Source organism: Microtus ochrogaster, linkage group LG1 (assembly GCF_000317375.1).
Source record: "Microtus ochrogaster isolate Prairie Vole_2 linkage group LG1, MicOch1.0, whole genome shotgun sequence".
In the NCBI taxonomy this organism is placed as follows: Eukaryota; Metazoa; Chordata; class Mammalia; order Rodentia; family Cricetidae; genus Microtus; species Microtus ochrogaster.
This window is the reverse complement of record NC_022027.1, coordinates 2,051,320-2,067,702: the sequence shown is the minus strand read 5'-3', so window position 1 is coordinate 2,067,702 and position 16,383 is coordinate 2,051,320. Positions and strand designations below refer to the sequence as shown.

Genomic DNA, 16,383 nt, shown 5'->3' with positions numbered 1-16,383 from the left:
TTCAATGTGGTAAAGCCTTTGTAAGTCGCCATAATCTTAAAATACATGGAAGAATTCATACTGGAGAGAAACCCTATGTATGTGTTCAATGTGGTCAAGCCTTTGTACATTTAACTAGTCTTCGAAATCATGAAAAAACTCATACTGGGGAGAAACCTTTTGAATGTAATCAATGTGGTAAAGCTTTTACCTGTCGTAGTAATCTTCAAATACATGAAAGTATTCATACAGGAGTCAAACCCTATGAATGTAGTCAATGTGGCAAAGTCTTTGCAAACATCATTTATCTTCAAAGGCATAAAAGAAGTCATAGTGGAGACAAACCGTATGAATGTAATCAATGTGATAAAGCTTTTGTACGTTTAACTAGTCTTCGAAAACATTATAAAAACCATACTGGAGAGAAACCCTATGAATGCAGTCAGTGTGGTAAAGTCTTTGCAAGTCTCAGTAATGTTCAAGCACATGAAAGAATTCATACTGCAGACAAGCCCTATGTATGTAATCAATGTGGTAAAGCCTTTTTAAGTCGCCGTAATCTTCAAATACATGAAAGAATTCATACTGGAGAAAAGCCCTATATATGTCATCAATGTGGCAAAGCCTTTGCACATTTCACCAGTCTGAGAAATCATGAAAAAATTCATACTGGAGAGAAGCCCTATATATGTAATCAGTGTGGTAAAGCCTTTGCATGTCGTAGTAATCTTCAAGTACATGAAAGTACTCATACAGGAGTTAAACCTTATGAATGTAATCAATGTGGTAAAGCCTTCGCACACATAATTTATCTTCAAAGGCATGAAAGAAGTCATAGTGGAGACAAACCATTTGAGTGTAATCAATGTGGGAAAAGCTTTACGCAGTTCTGTCGTCTTCAGAAACATTTCAGAAGTCATACTGGAGAGAAACCCTATGAATGCAGTCAGTGTGGTAAAGCCTTTGCAAGTCGAAGTAATCTTCAAACACATGAAAGAACTCATACTGGAGACAAGCCCTTTGTATGTAGTCAATGTGGGAAAGCCTTTACCAGTCGTCGTAATCTTCAAACACATGAAAGGAGTCATACCGGAGAAAAACCCTATGTATGTGATCAGTGTGGTAAAAGCTTTGTAAGTCGCAGTAATCTTAAAATACATGAAAGCAGTCATACAGGACTAAAACCGTATGGATGTAATCTATGTGGCAAAGCCTTTGCACATAGCATTTATCTTCAAAGGCATGAAAGAAGTCATAGTGGAGACAAACTGTATGAATGTAATCAGTGTGGTAAAGCCTTCACCCTTCACCGAAACCTCCAAACACATGAAAGGAGTCATACTGAAAAAGTCCCTGTGAATGTAATTGATGCACTAAAACTTTGCAGGTCAGTGTAGTCCTCAAACACATCAAAGAATAGTGAAGAAAGCCAAAGAAATGACAATGTGATAATGCTTCTTCATGGTACAGTCTTCTTCAAAGGCTTGAAAGAGTTACTGTCTGGAGAGAAGCATTATGAATCTAGTAAATTCAGTAAAACTTTGCACACCACACATTATTCCCACTGATGCCCAAATAGGATTAGTAGAACCCTTCCATCGGTCAAATGTTGTCTTCTTTTGAAATTATAAACAAATTGTCACCCAAGAATAGAGGAGCACAGAATATTTTGAATAATACAACCTATTTGCAAATGACAATGTTATTTTTCCTGCCATCCCTTTAAAAATTTTTTGTTAGTTTATTCTGAGCACTAAATGCTTTTTCCTAACACTTTCTCAGAAATATGAATGTCAGAGAATTGTCTCAGTGGGTAAAAGTGGTTGCTACTAAACCTGAATACCTGAGTTCAGTCTCTGGGATACACACATTACTCATACCAGTTTTTCTATGATTACTACATTTGGGCTTTGTCATATGCACACCACACACCCACACACGTGGATGTTTTTGTAACTAAAATGATGACCAGTGAGGTTACTTGCTTGTTTAATGCACTTGCTCCCTAACTTGACTACCTCAGTTTGTTCTGTAGTACTGAAGAAGCAAAGAATACTCACCTGTAAGATGTCCTCTGCCTGCTAAATGCACAGCATGGCACAGGTGTTTACAAACTGTTAAAAATATCTAAAGAGGTGAAATTAACAAAGCAAAGAAAATAGCCAAAATATTAAGAACACAGGAAATGATTACCAATTGAAACGAATACATTGTAGGATTCTATCACATCACAATTCAACAAAAATGAGAGTTACTGTTTAAATCTTCCATTATTTGTCTCTGATTCAAAGATAGGTCATTTTATAAACATATCTCAACTGGTAATAGTGGTTTATTTTGGAGACAGGCAAATGGATCTTTCTGAGTTTGAGGCTATTATGGTTTTCATCGTGAGTTCCAGGATACTCATGGCTATCTGGAGAGATCCTGTCTCAACCAAAAAGAACATTTAGGGAACTATAGCGTATTTCACAGTATGGAATTTTTCCTAGCTTAATCTGGACTCATCTCTAATCAGCTAAACCCTTCATTGTGTTCACTCACATCAAGAGAACTGTGTTAATGGCAATAAGAAGACATGTGCAGAGCCCATTCACAGAGGGAAAGGAATCTGTTCAATCCTTTGTAGACGATGTAGAAGGAATTTTCATCACTTCCAAGTGAGAGAAGATAGAAGGAGTCATGGGGCAGCTTCATCTTCTGAATTATAATGACATATTTGAATAATAGACAGTTGTCTCAGTACTTATGCTATAGGTACCCAATTTTGATTCTTAGTGCCCTCATCAGATGGCTCAAAACTACCTGTATTACAGCTCCAGGAAATCTGATGCATTCTTCTGTCTTCAGATAGAAGGAGTCATGGGGCAGCTTCATCTTCTGAATTATAATGACATATTTGATTAATAGACAGTTGTCTCAGTACTTATGCTATAGGTACCCAATTTTGATTCTTAGTGCCCTCATCAGATGGCTCAAAACTACCTGTATTACAGCTCCAGGAAATCTGGTGCATTCTTCTGTCTTCTTTTTTTATGAGATATGCAAATGATGTAAAGGCATATTTTTTTAATATAATTTTTCAAGTGTAAAAATAAAAACTTAAAGAAAGCCGCTTTAAAATTAATGGAGTCATGCGTGTGTATATAAATAAATAAATATATAGTGTTTAAATATGTGCATAAAAGATACTACATATTGTTAAAAGGGCTTTCTTTTATGTATGTTTTTTACAAATTTAATATTATTTACTTTTTTTTAGTTTTTCAAGACAGGGTTTCTCTGTAGCTTTGGAGCCTGTCCTGGCACTAGCTCTTGTAGACCAGGCTGGCCTCAAACTCACAGAGATCCACCTGCCTCTGCCTCCCGAGTGCTGGTATTAAAGGAGTGCACCACCACTGCCCGGCGTTTTTTATAAATTTAAATAAAAATAGTTTAATAGTTATTTGTCTGGCTTGTCCTTGTATACAGTTTGAAGTCATGAGACCTTATATGACTGTCTTAATTACCATGCATAAAGTGTGTTGGGCCCTGAATAAAGTTGTCTGTTGTGAGAGACTTTAGTCTGCCTGATTTATTGGCTCCATTCTTCCATATCCCCTCTAGAACAACAGTGATAGAGGCTGAGCAAGGACTAGACATCAGGTGCAAAAGATGAGTGTAGGCCCTCGCAGAAGGAGGTAAGGGTGTAGTGAGGAACGGCGGGCTGCGTTCCGCCACCCAGCTCCAAACGGCTAGCTTTACCCAAAATAATTACACGGAAACTGTATTCTTTTAAACACTGCTTGGCCCATTAGTTTTAATCTCTTATTGGCTAGCTCTTACATATTGATCTAACCCATTTCTAATATTCTGTGTAGCACTATGAGCTGGCTTACCAGGAAAGATCTTAACCTGCGTCTGTCTGGAGTGGGAGAATCATGGCGACTGCCTGACTTGGCTTCTTTCTCCCAGTATTCTGTTCTGTCTACTCTGCCTATCTAAGCTGCTGTCCTATCAAAAGGGCCAAGGCAGTTTCTTGATTAACCAATGATCTTCCTTCATCATTTCCCCTTTTCTGTTTAAACAAAAAAGAAAGGCATTCACTTTAACATAGTAAGAGTACATAAAGCAAAACAGTTATCAAGCAAGAATTACAGTTACAATATTTACATCTATTTTATCTTTGTCATAACAAAGGAAAACAACTATAACTATCCTTCAACTCCATCAAAGACTCCAGAAGGATATAATATTACCTAAGTAAATGAGAAGTAAGCAACTTACAAAACTCTAGAAATCATAGAGACATCTCGCTGCCTGGACAGTCACTCAAAGTTCCTCTGTACCGTTGGGGTATCCATCTTTGGCCTATAGGCCCATAGTTTCCAGCAGACATTTCCATGAAGCAAGAAATTTCAAAGGCAATTTAGTCACTATCTGCTATGTCCTGCAGAATATCTCGCAGACTCTTTCATGAATCAGGAACTCTGAAAGAACATCTCACCTTTAGGCAAGTTTAGCAGTCCTCTGCGGGTTCTTTGTGTCCAGTGCAACAGTCCAGGCAAGAGCAGTTTCTAGTCCAAATGGCTAACCAACTCCATAAGGAGGCTCTTTGATGCCCATCTTCCTCTTGAAGTAGATTGGTGCTGCCAGGAGCAGATGTGTCTCATTGTCTGAAAAACCCTAAGTTATTAAAACATTTTAAATGCCATATTCTGCAGTCTTTGAAAGATATGAAGAATGCCTATCTAACTGAAATATATCTCTATATATCTAGAAAAATCTAACTAACATGACTATAAACTTGACTATTATTAATGATTATCTATTAACAACCTATATACATTACATTTTTACATGAACTACAATACCTTAGTCAAGGTCAGAAATACATTTACATATAACAAAATTGACCTTAATTTTAAATCACTAAAGCAAAATCCATATCAATGCAAATTATTCATATCTATATCATATCCCTCTTTAAATGTAAAAGAACATTTATAAACAATATTTGGGAACATGGGCACAGCATTCTGTTCTGTCTACTCCGCCTATCTAAGCTGCTGTCCTATCAAAAGGGCCAAGGCAGTTTCTTTATTAACCAATGATCTTCCATCATAAGGGACAATAATGGGGCAGACACCAAGAAAGGCTTTCACTTTGTCAGGCTTTTGCATCGTTGTTGTTTTTTTTTTTTTAATGCACAAGCATTAAAACCTCAACTCTTCAACTGCCTGCAAGTTGCTTATGAATATAATCCCTGACTTTCAGAAGAAGAAACTTTAGATGAAGTATGGGACAGAATCCAAAATAATATTGAAAGGAACATGAACTAGATGAAAAGCCTTCTTTTAGGCTTCTGTTATTCAATAAGGATGATATCCTCTTAGTCACCTCCAAAGAAGAAGACTTACAACCTATCTATGACATGACTCAGGACATAGTATGTCAAAACGGGCTAATTATTACAGTAAAATGGTAGAAAGATCAGATACTGTGCAACGTTTGGGACAACTGGTTACTAGAGCAACTTTTATGCCACAAAAATATCCATACAAAAAAACAATGTAAAAAAAAACAACTTCCAGAAGTTATTTAGTTGGATACATTCCACTTTAGGAACGCCAAATTATGCACTAACCATACTATTTAAAAACTTTAGAAGGTTTCCTTGCACAGTCCTTGAATAGTATCTCATGAGGCAAGAAAACAAGTATAGTGATTTGAAACCAGACTAGAAGAGGCATTTGTGTATTATAAAGGTACTTTGCTGCCTTTAAACTTATTTTCCTCAGTAACTTATCTCCTATAGATATTATAGTACCAGACAATGGAAAGTTTACACCACAGTGGTCTCAAAATACTAAGTGCTTTCCTTACTCTTCTTGCTATATTATATTAACCCCTAAAAATCAGTGTTTAAGAGTGTAATACAATTCTATGGACTTTCAGATTTTGTTTGTAGATTATTATGGAAGGGTAGAAAATTATTTATTTGGCCAGCAATTAGATTTTTTTATGAACTGAACTTGTGATTACAAAAATTGCCAACCTCTCATTCCACAGGCAGATACTTATTTTACTGATGTCTTATCTAATGATATAGGAGGAATTCAATCCTGATAACTCATCAGTTTATTAATACTTCTCATTCCTCTGTTCAATGGGTGCAAGTGGTATTTTGATTCATCTGTTATGATTAATTCATTAACTCTTAAGTTATCATTTCAGATTCTGCTTATATAGTTGGGTTGTTCCCAGCAATAGAACCTGCTTCAGTTTTGTCTTCACATCCTGCTATGCTCCCATCACTACAGGAACTTCATCAGGTTCAAAATCTTCACACATCCTTTCTTTATTATTCATACTCATGCACATTTTAACCTCCATGTCTTTATTGCAGAAATAAAGAAGCAAGCTTATGAATGAACCTGCCTGATTTTCACTTCTCCATAACAAACATCAACCCTGTGCACTGATACTAATTGACTTCATGTATAGTATCATACCCTGCTGAAACAAGCGAGACGGTTTGGACAGGAATGCCCTACTTGTGTTCTCTTACACTGCTGTGGCCATGTGGCTTATGGTATTCCCAGAGTTAAAAATACTAATGAATCATGATAAATGAATGTCATCTACTTTGTTCTTGTCCCTCACATGCCAAATTTGCATACAGTGATACTTATCCCAAAATTCTTTGTGCAATTCTTCAATTCTCAGGGAATGCTTCTGCATTTTGCTCTTCTACAATCTTTTGCTGTTGTGTGAGTCCCTACTTCTATAAAATCTAATTGTGGACCAGCCTATGTACATAAATCGAAGAACTTCTGTAAGGAATGGAATGTTAATCATATTACAGGCATTCCTTATAATCCTCCAGGCCAGTTTACAATGGAAAGAGCATATAGAACATGAAAATATTATAAATGAAAAGGGGGGCTGGGTGGTGGTGGTGTATAGTGGGAGGAGGCCACTTGTTGCTTCCTGACTGCTTAACCCAGAAATAACAACACCAATACTGTAGTAATTAAGTCCTGTTTGGCCCATTAGCTCTAGCTTCTTATTGGCTAACTCTTATATATAAATTTAACCCATTTCTATTAATCTGTGTATGACCATGTGGCTGTGACTTACCGGCTAAAGTTCCGGCTTCTGTTTCCAGGGGCTACATGGCGTTTCTTTGACCCTGCCTCCTTTCTCCCAGCATTCACTTTAGTTTTTCTTGCCTAGCTCTGTTCTATTGCACTACCACCAGACAAGACTTTTTTATTCATTAACCAATAAAAGCAACACATAGACAGAAGGACCTCCCACACCAGTGGTGCTTGCCTTTAATCCCAACACTAAAGAGGCAGAGTCAACTGCATTCCTGTGAGTTTGAGGCCAACCTGGTCCACAGAGCGAGCTTCAGGACTGCCTGGGCTGCACAGAGCAACATTCTCAAAAAACTGAAAAAAAAGAACAAAAACAAAAAGGGAAGCACAATAGGGCATTCTTTCACTTACTCTTTTTTTTTTTTTTTTGGTTTTTCGAGACAGGGTTTCTCTGCGGCTTTGGAGCCTGTCCTGGCACTAGCTCTGTAGACCAGGCTGGTCTCGAACTCACAGAGATCCGCCTGCCTCTGCCTCCCGAGTGCTGGGATTAAAGGCGTGCGCCACCATCGCCCGGCTTTCACTTACTCTTGATTTTTAAAATTCTCCAGGTGATGATATATATATTTGAGAGCTAAAGATCATTTCTCTACAGAACATTCTGAACTGCCTTTAAATTAGCCTGTGTGGTTTAAACAATTTGAGATGTGGAATCTCAGTTGGCTGAAGAAAATTGGGAAGTGGATACATCTGTCATTACCAATTTATGTACTGAGTCATTACAGATTCCTTTTCAGCTCCTCTGGCTCCTGGCCATCAAGGACAATGGTAGAGGGTGAGAAGATAGTGGAAGTCAACAGGTAGATAGTCAACCTTCAGCTAAGAGCAAAACCCAATATTGAGTGTACCATCAGTTTTATGTCTGCCCACCAGGGTCCAAGTTAAGGCCCTATAAGTGAAGACAGTAGTTGTTCTGAGGAATACGGGGGACCATGTGTCACCTGAGAATCTTTTTCTGGTGGTATGACCTGCTTTGACCTGTGCATCTGTGGTGAGTGCCTCTGAACAGGTGTATTATCTTATGTTCCTCATCTTCCTTTATTTCAACTTGTAGGTTGAATGGATCCAGCTCCTGTCATCTTTACTTGTTTCTCTGTGTTTATGACTGGATCTTGGGACAATAATAGACTCGTCCATCTGAAGAAGGGACTGTATTTAAATAATTCTTTGGATTCAAATTTCTTTCCATTTGCATAAGACATCATTACATTAGTATTCCTACTAAAGGCAAATATAAGCTTATATTCTATGAAATAGGCAGAGACAGGAGGATCTCTGTAAAGTCAAGGCATGGTGGCACACACCTTTAATCCCAATGCCTGAGAGGCAGAGGCAGACAGACTTCTGTGGCTTCAAGTTGAGGTAGCACATACCTCTAATCCCAGAACTTGGGAGATAGAGACAGGAGGATTTCTGTGAGTTCAAGGACAGCCTGGTCTACAGAGGGAATTCCTGGACAGCCAAAGATGTACAGAGAACCTGTCTCAAACTGCGAAAGTAAAAATAAAAGAAATAGAGGTAAAAGTAAAGCCACATAAAGATGGAAAACACACAGAGTATCTAGATGCTGTACATTATTATGCTCTCTGAATTTTTTGAATGCTTAGGAAGGAGCAACAGCTGCTAAAAGGTTTTTTTGCTTATAAATGCTGCTGAGTTAATCCAAGATAGGTATTTTGAAAATACCTTGACTTCAAATTTGAAGTCAAAAGGTATGTTACCTTGGAGAAGAGGTTTTGCTTTTGTTTCCACAGAAAACGAGAGGTTCTGGATTTATTCAGAGTTAAGAAAAATTAGGTTTGATCAAGGAAAACCACCTGAGAAATCTGTGGCAGGAACAGATGACCCAGATGTCAGAGTTCTACATCCAGAACAGGCTCAAGACTGCTGCCTGAGATGACCAAGACTCACAGGAGACTCCAGTCAGGACTTGATCATAAATCTAAATTTTCTTTAGGTGCCCATAAGATTATCAGTGCCCCCAACCAGCCAGAAGTAGCCTGGAACACTACCCACATTCCTCCAAAATGGACTACGGATATTTTCTTTCTTTTTTTTTTAAAGAGGGGGAGGTGGTGTGGGAGAATTGTTTCTATTCTGTCAATCATGTTTTAAATAAACATTGATTGGCCAGGCAGGAAGTATACATGGGTCAACCAGACAGGAAGCAGAGGCAGGACAATGAGAACAGGAGAATTCTAGGGAAGAGGAAGTCCATTTCTCCCAGTCCCATCAAGACCACCAAAGAAGCAGGATGTGACCTGCCCCACTGAAAAAGGTACTGAGCCATGTGGCTAACATAGATAAGAGTAATGGTTTGGTATAAGTTAGAAAAGTTAATAAGAAGCCTGAGCTAATGGGCCAATCAGTTTATAACCTAATGCAGACTCTCTGTGCTTTTTCTTTGGGGGCTTACCAGCTGCGGGAACTGGGCTTACTGGATGTGGGAACAACTGGGCAGGACAGAAACCCCAACAAGCCCAGCTTGTTACCCAAAACTGCTAATCATATGGGACTCTTTTCAAGTTTTCTCTAGATTTTTCTTGATCAATATGATAATGTGACTAATAGTAGTCAAAATAATTTGGATTCCTGTTCTTCATGGGAGAGTGTTACTCACAATGCTATAACATAATATTCATTATGGTTATAACATTTGTGTTTATAGAATACTCATGCATCAAATAACAAATTTATCTGCTGCGCCAGTGCGGGCTGGAACCAAGAGTCTCGGCGGAGGGTGTCCAGGTTGAATGAATACACAGAGCACGAGGTTGAGGTGGAACAGCTTCTCTTTATTGTCTTGCTGGGGGTGGCTTTATACCATGGCACCAAGTGAGGAGGGGGCTGCGAAGGGGGACTGTAACCTGACCCTAGCAGGGATCAAGGACTGGTCACCATGCACTTAAAATTCCTTCCTTCCCCGCTCCAGGAGCAGAGGGAATTTATTATGTTTTCCTTGCAGATAAGCACCTCAAATGGGGGCAGGGATATCAATTCGGGGCTCTACAGTCACTCAACATCTTTTGGCTCTGGCCTGCTATGCCCATCTGGGTTTCTCTACTCTCTCTCCTCCTCCTGGGAACTGCAAACCTGACTGCTATTTCTTGGCTCCCAGGTATAGCCTGCAGCTTCTGCTCTCACCTCCCTCCTACAATTTCTCTTCCCATCACAACTGCCTCCTTTGTCTCTTCCTTAAGCCCTCCTAGGCCTCTCCTCCCCCAGGCAGAGACCATCCTTCAGTTCTGGTTCACTACACAATTAATGCCTCTCAGCTTCCTCTTGGAACATAGAAATGTCCTCTAGAGGAGTTTCATTTTTTAATGCTCTGCCTTTCCTCCTCAGACTACAAATGTCTTGGCCTCAATACAGTTCAATTGTGCCAAACTGGCCCACGTGATTTCCAGATTTTCACAAATCATAACTGCCTCTACAAAAACACATAATCCCCAACTCTCATATGCTCTCAAACACTGATATGCACTTCCTCTACTTCCCACTTTTAAATATATCTTACTTGTATAATTTCTCTGTGCTCCACCCATAAAAAATCTCTTAAGAGTATGCTGTGAACTCTATCTCAAGATTCATCAAATTATTGAATCTAGTTAAAAATCTATACACGGATAATCTTGGTTTGCTACAACTTACTATGTATGTGATTCAACTCTTGTTTAAAATAGATCTAATACATAGAACTTTTAATCTAATATTTTAGATACCATATGGCTGGTAGTCATCTTTGCTAAGGGTAAAGGGTACATGCCATGTGTGTAGGGTAAAAGGGACTACTGGAGCAGGAAACCAACCAATTACTGAGCACCCTGACTCTGAACCCAGAGCCAGAGAAAGAAACACCCTGTATTTGAGACCTGGGTCAGGGAGACAAACATCTTTATCCATGAACCCAGGGCTGAAGACATGTGCCCTGGCTCTGAAACTAGTGTCAAAGACACAATTTCTCCCTAGAATCAGAGCCGGTGAAAGAAATATTCCCTGGTCCTAAGATTAGAGTAAAAAAGCTAAAAGTGAAAGAGACAGTTTGGCCATGAAGTCAGAGCCATCTCTGCCCCTGATCAAATAAACAAACCAACCCCTGAACAGGGATAAACTCACCAATTCCTGTCTCCCTGGGAATAATCTGCCCCTAAGAAGTCCTATATAAGCCTCTCTGCCCATTCAGTTTACCCATACCTGGGAGAGCAGCCACTCTCCTGGATTCCTCCTTCCCAAATAAATCTCTTTCTCAAAAGAGTCTTTGGTGATGACCTTTATTCACCTAGTAGAACCTGGCTGGGGTGCCCCTTTGGTTACTGAGCTGCAAAACCTTGTTGAGATGCTCCCTAGGGGACCTGAGCAAGGCTGAGTAGAAAAAAGGAACAATTTTTTGTTGAAGCCTGAGGAGATTGCTACATTTCTGCTGGGGCTTCCCCTTTAGCAGAGTGTTACCAAGAGGAAACATCTTGGGTGGAGAAGAAGCAGATAGTTTTGCTAGGATGCTCCCTTAAGGGAACAGAGCAGAACTCAGTTGTAGTGGCTCTCCAGGAGAAGGGCAGGATCACTATATCCTGCAGGGAGACCATCCCCCACCGCACCCCAGCTTCAGGTAGCCTGGCTTCCCATTAGTCCAGACACCTTTCCGCAAGGGCTGTGTTGTCCTATTGAAGCTCCAGCCTCCAGAGCTGATGTGGGAGTGCCATCTATCTATCTGTTGCTTTCATTGGTTGATTAATAAAACTGTCTTGGCCCTTTAATAGGACAGAAAATTAGGTAGCTGGAGTAAACAGAATAGAATGCTGGGAGGAAGAAGGCAGTAAAGTCAGTCGCCATGACTCTCCTCTCCAAGACAGATGCAGGTTAAGATCTTTCCTGGTAAGCCACACCTCGTAGTGCTATACAGATTATTAGAAATGGGTTAATCAAGATGTGAGAATTAGCCAATAAGAGGCTAGAGCTAATGTACCAGGCAGTTATTAAAAGAATACAGTTTCCGTGTAATTATTTTGGGTAAAGCTAGCCGGTGCGGGAGCTGTGCAGTGGGAAGCGGCCTGCTGCTCCTCACTACAGAGTGGCACTCCAACATGATGGACTAAATCCACTTAAAAACCTAAGAGGGCCTTAAAAAAAGAGAGAGTTTAAGACAACTTTTAGCTGTTTATGGGTGGCTTGCTACAAAGAAATTTTCCTGACTCAGCAGCAGGAAAAAACTGGCTGTTTTAAAATGCCAGCTTTCTGGGCTGTGCCGCCATCACCATCTCTGTCTGGTTCCTGCGGGAGACAGCTTTTGAATGCAGCATTTTGAGTAAAGTGCTATGATTTGTTTGATGGCAACTAGACTCGCTGTGTGCCTGAAAGAGAAGCACTATGCCCAGCTCAGAGGCACAAATGACTCAGAGGCACAAGCAGCTCTGCCATATTAGCTGTGCTGTGCACATGGCTCAGAGGCACAAGCAGAGAGGTTCTGCCATGCTGAACTGTGCTGACCTCAGGTGGGAACTATTGTAATTACCATAACAACAGCACAATTAAGGTTTAGACTGGCAGTAAACAGGCAGTACTGTATTACCTCTACCTGGTGCAACTTAAATTTTTAAGAAGTGCTTAGAATTTTAAGAAGTGCTCCTGGATATTAAAGAATTACAGATTCACAATAGGACAGATTCAGACATAGGCTTGGGAGAGAGAAAAAAATATAGAAATAAAGTTAATGTCTTAAAAAAAGGGTAAAGTCTTTAAAGAGACAGAGTACAGATAGTTACAGATTAAAAAAGAAATAAAGAAATAAGCCACATAAAAATGGAAAATTCACAGAGAGTCTGGATTCTATATATTGTCTTTTCTTTGAAATTTTTGACTGTAAAGGAGCTAAGTACAGAGAGACATTTCATTATATGGGCTGCCAAGCTAAACCAAAATAAGGATATGACTTCAAAATTTGGGTCTAAGGATATGAAGCTTTGGAGAGGGTCTTCTTTTGTTTTTACAGAGGATGAGACCCTGTGGATTGCTTCTATCCCAATATGGTATGATAGACCACATTCTCCTGAAAGGTTGCTGTGAACACCTTCAGAAACTTATTTCACTCAACTGATGACTGAGATAAACCTGCACACCGGTTATACCATAAAAAACCTGAATAACAGCGCCCCCATTCAGCAGAAAACTGTTTGGAGAGAAAAAACTGCGCCCATGTTCCCAAATATTGTTTATAAATCTTCTTTTACATTTAAAGGGGGATATGATATAGATATGAATAATTTGCATTGGTATGGATTTTAAGGTCAATTTTGTTATATGTATATGTATTTCTGATCTTGATTAAGGTATTGTGATTATATAGTTCATTTAAAATGTAATGTATAATTAGAAAATATAGGTAGTGAATGGATAATCATAAATAATAGTCAAGCTTGTAGTCATGTTAGTTAGATTTTCTAGATATATAGAGATATATTTCAGTTAGATAGGCATTCTTCATATCTTTCAAAGACTACAAAATATGGCATTTAAATGTTTTAATAACTTAGGACTTTTCATGACAATGAGACACATCTACTCCTGGCAGCACCAATCTATTTCAAGAGGAAGATGGGCATCAAAGAGCCTCCTTATGGAGTTTGATAGCCATTTGGGCAAGAAACTGCCCTTGCGTGGACTGTTGCATAAACTGGACACAGAGAACCCGCAGAGAGAGGACTGCTGAACTTGCCTAAAGTTGAGATGATCTTTCGGGGTTCCTGATTCATGAAAGAGTCTGCGAGATATTCTGCAGGACACAGCAGACAGTGACTGAACTGTCTTTGAAATTTCCTGCTTCATGGAAAAGTCTGCTGGATACTATGGGCCTGTAGGCTGAAGATGGATGCCCCAATGGTACAAAAGAACTTTGGGTGACCGTCCAGGCAGCGAGATGTCTCTGTCATTTCTAGAGTTTTAGATTTCTTGTTTGCTTAGGTAATATTATATCCTTCTGGAGTCTTTGATGGAATTGAAGAATGGATAGTTATAGTTTTCCTTAGTTATGATAAAAGATAAAATAGATATAAATATTGCAACTGTAATTCTTACTTGATAACTGTTTTGTTATATGTAATTTTACTATGTTAAAGTTAAAGCCTTCTTTTTTTGTTTAAACAGAAAAAGGGGAAATGATGTGGGAGCGTCATCTATCTATCTGTTGCTTTCATTGGTTAATTAATAAAGAAACTGCTAGCCTTTGATAGGCCAGCCCATAGGTGGGTGGAGTAGACAGAACAGAATTCTGGGAAAAAGAAAGCCGAGTCAGGGAGATGCCATGCCTCTCTTCTCCAAGATGGATGCAGGTTAAGATCCTTCCCGGTAAGGTACCACCTCGTGGTGCTACATAGATTATTAGAAATGGGTTAATCAAGATGGGAAAATTAGCCAGTAAGAGGCTGAAACTAATGGGCTAGGCAGTGTTTAAAAGAATACAGTTTCCGTGTAATTATTTCGGGTAAAACTAGCCATGTGGTGGAAAGCGGCCCGCTGCTCTCATCATTACAGTTCACCAAGTAGGATTTTGGTTGTGTTTGTGTCATGGGCTTCCTTCCTGAGCTGAGTAGGCATGTGTGTTGCATCTCACCAGGAAAAGTTTTGTCACATAACACATTCTACTTCTTCAATTTAAAAAATAATTTCTTTCACTACTATAAAAGGCAAGGAAAAACCTTGTCTCATCTGTAGTCTCATAAAAATGTTTTTAGTATTTTTCTGGGCCATGGCAGCACATGCCTTTAATCCCAGCACTTGGGAGGCAGAGGCAGGCATATTGCTGTGAGTTTGAGGACAACCTAGTCTACAAAATCTAGTTACAGGACAGCTAGAATTGTAAGACAGAAACCATGTCTTGAAAAACCAAAAATTAAAAAAGATGCTTTTAATATTTTAAGATGTTTTATGTTACTTTATCAGTTTACATTACAACTTACTTTTTTTCTCTGACTTTCCAGTGTTTAATGAACAGAAACATAGAGGCAGTACTTCTCTTTCCCCATTAATTCCTTTGTCCCAAGATGGTAATCAGACTGAAGATTAAACCCATATTTTGGGAGCAGGAGTTTATATGAGGATGGATGTGTTGATAGAGGTGGGATAAATTTTCACTGATCGAAAAGAAAACCCATGAAGATATTTTGTTGAGATGAAAAAAGTTAAATAAATGAAGCATATAGCCAGGGGCCCCAGCAGATCAGAAGGATATAGACAAAATACACAAGGATAGTTATTGGAAGTGGTCATCACTGACCCTTCAGTTGAAAATCACCATCCCAAAACTTCAAAATGCTGACTATAAAAAAGGTTCAGTCCTTAATATTAAAATGTAATAGGCTTTCAAGAGCCAATTAAAAGTCAAACCTAAGTGATGATAGTGAGTTTAAGTGTTACATCCCTCTGAACAGAGGGGCATAAGAAAACGGGGAGAGGTGAGGTTTGAGAATTCTTAAAGATGTGCATGCAAGCCTTAGGATATACAGACATCTCTCCTTCTGTTTCTGATGACTTGCCTTATTCTTCTGAGCTTTCAGATTACATATTTTGTTCCCTCACTATTCTCTGACAACTGCCTATATTCAGTGGTCAATGTACCCTTAGCTCTTTCCATGTAAATCAGTTGTTATTGGGTTGCATGAGGATATAATTAATGAATGAGTTTAGTTACTGCGTTGGTTATGAAAGAAAATGGCCTCCTAAGGGAGTGACATTATTAGGAGGTGTGACCTTGTTGGAGGAAGTGTGTCACTATGGGGATGGGCATTGAGGTCTCTTTTTCTCAAGTACCACTCAGTATTACTGTCAGTCAATTTCCTGTTGCCTTCTGATCAAAATGTAGCTAGAAACATGTTTGCCTGTACACCATCTTTCTTCCAGTTGCCATGTGTCCCACCAAGATGATAATGTACTGAATCTCTGGAGCTGTAAGCTGCCACCTCAATTAAATGATTCCCTGGATAAGAGTTGTAATCATGATTGTCTGTTCACAGGAATAGAAGCCCTAAGATAGGCACAATGTTATTGTCCCCTGGGGTAATGTGTTTTTATTATTTATATCAATTTTAAAGTTCCTCATAGACCTAATTCACTGTCTTTACTGAACGGGTCTTTGTATTTACCTAAATGATTGCTGTTGTATAATTAATTACTCCAAAAAAACCCCCATATCCACTCCAGCAAAGACACACTTCTTTTTTTTTTTTTTTTTAAATTTTATTTATTTATTAAGGATTTCTGCCCCCTCCCCGCTACC

General features: G+C 39.0%; 1 protein-coding gene across 1 annotated transcript in view; it reads left to right on the top strand.

The window, feature by feature from the left end:
* LOC101995378 (zinc finger protein 14-like) overlaps positions 1–3,180 on the top strand; it is a 22,056-nt gene extending 18,876 nt beyond the window's left edge. The window contains 1 exon segment of the mRNA XM_026785377.1: positions 1–3,180. This exon segment is cut by the window's left edge and continues 13 nt beyond it. Within this exon segment, the coding sequence (XP_026641178.1) occupies positions 1–1,376 (1,376 nt within the window). The 3' untranslated portion in view covers positions 1,377–3,180.
* The last annotated feature ends 13,203 nt before the right edge of the window (positions 3,181–16,383 follow it).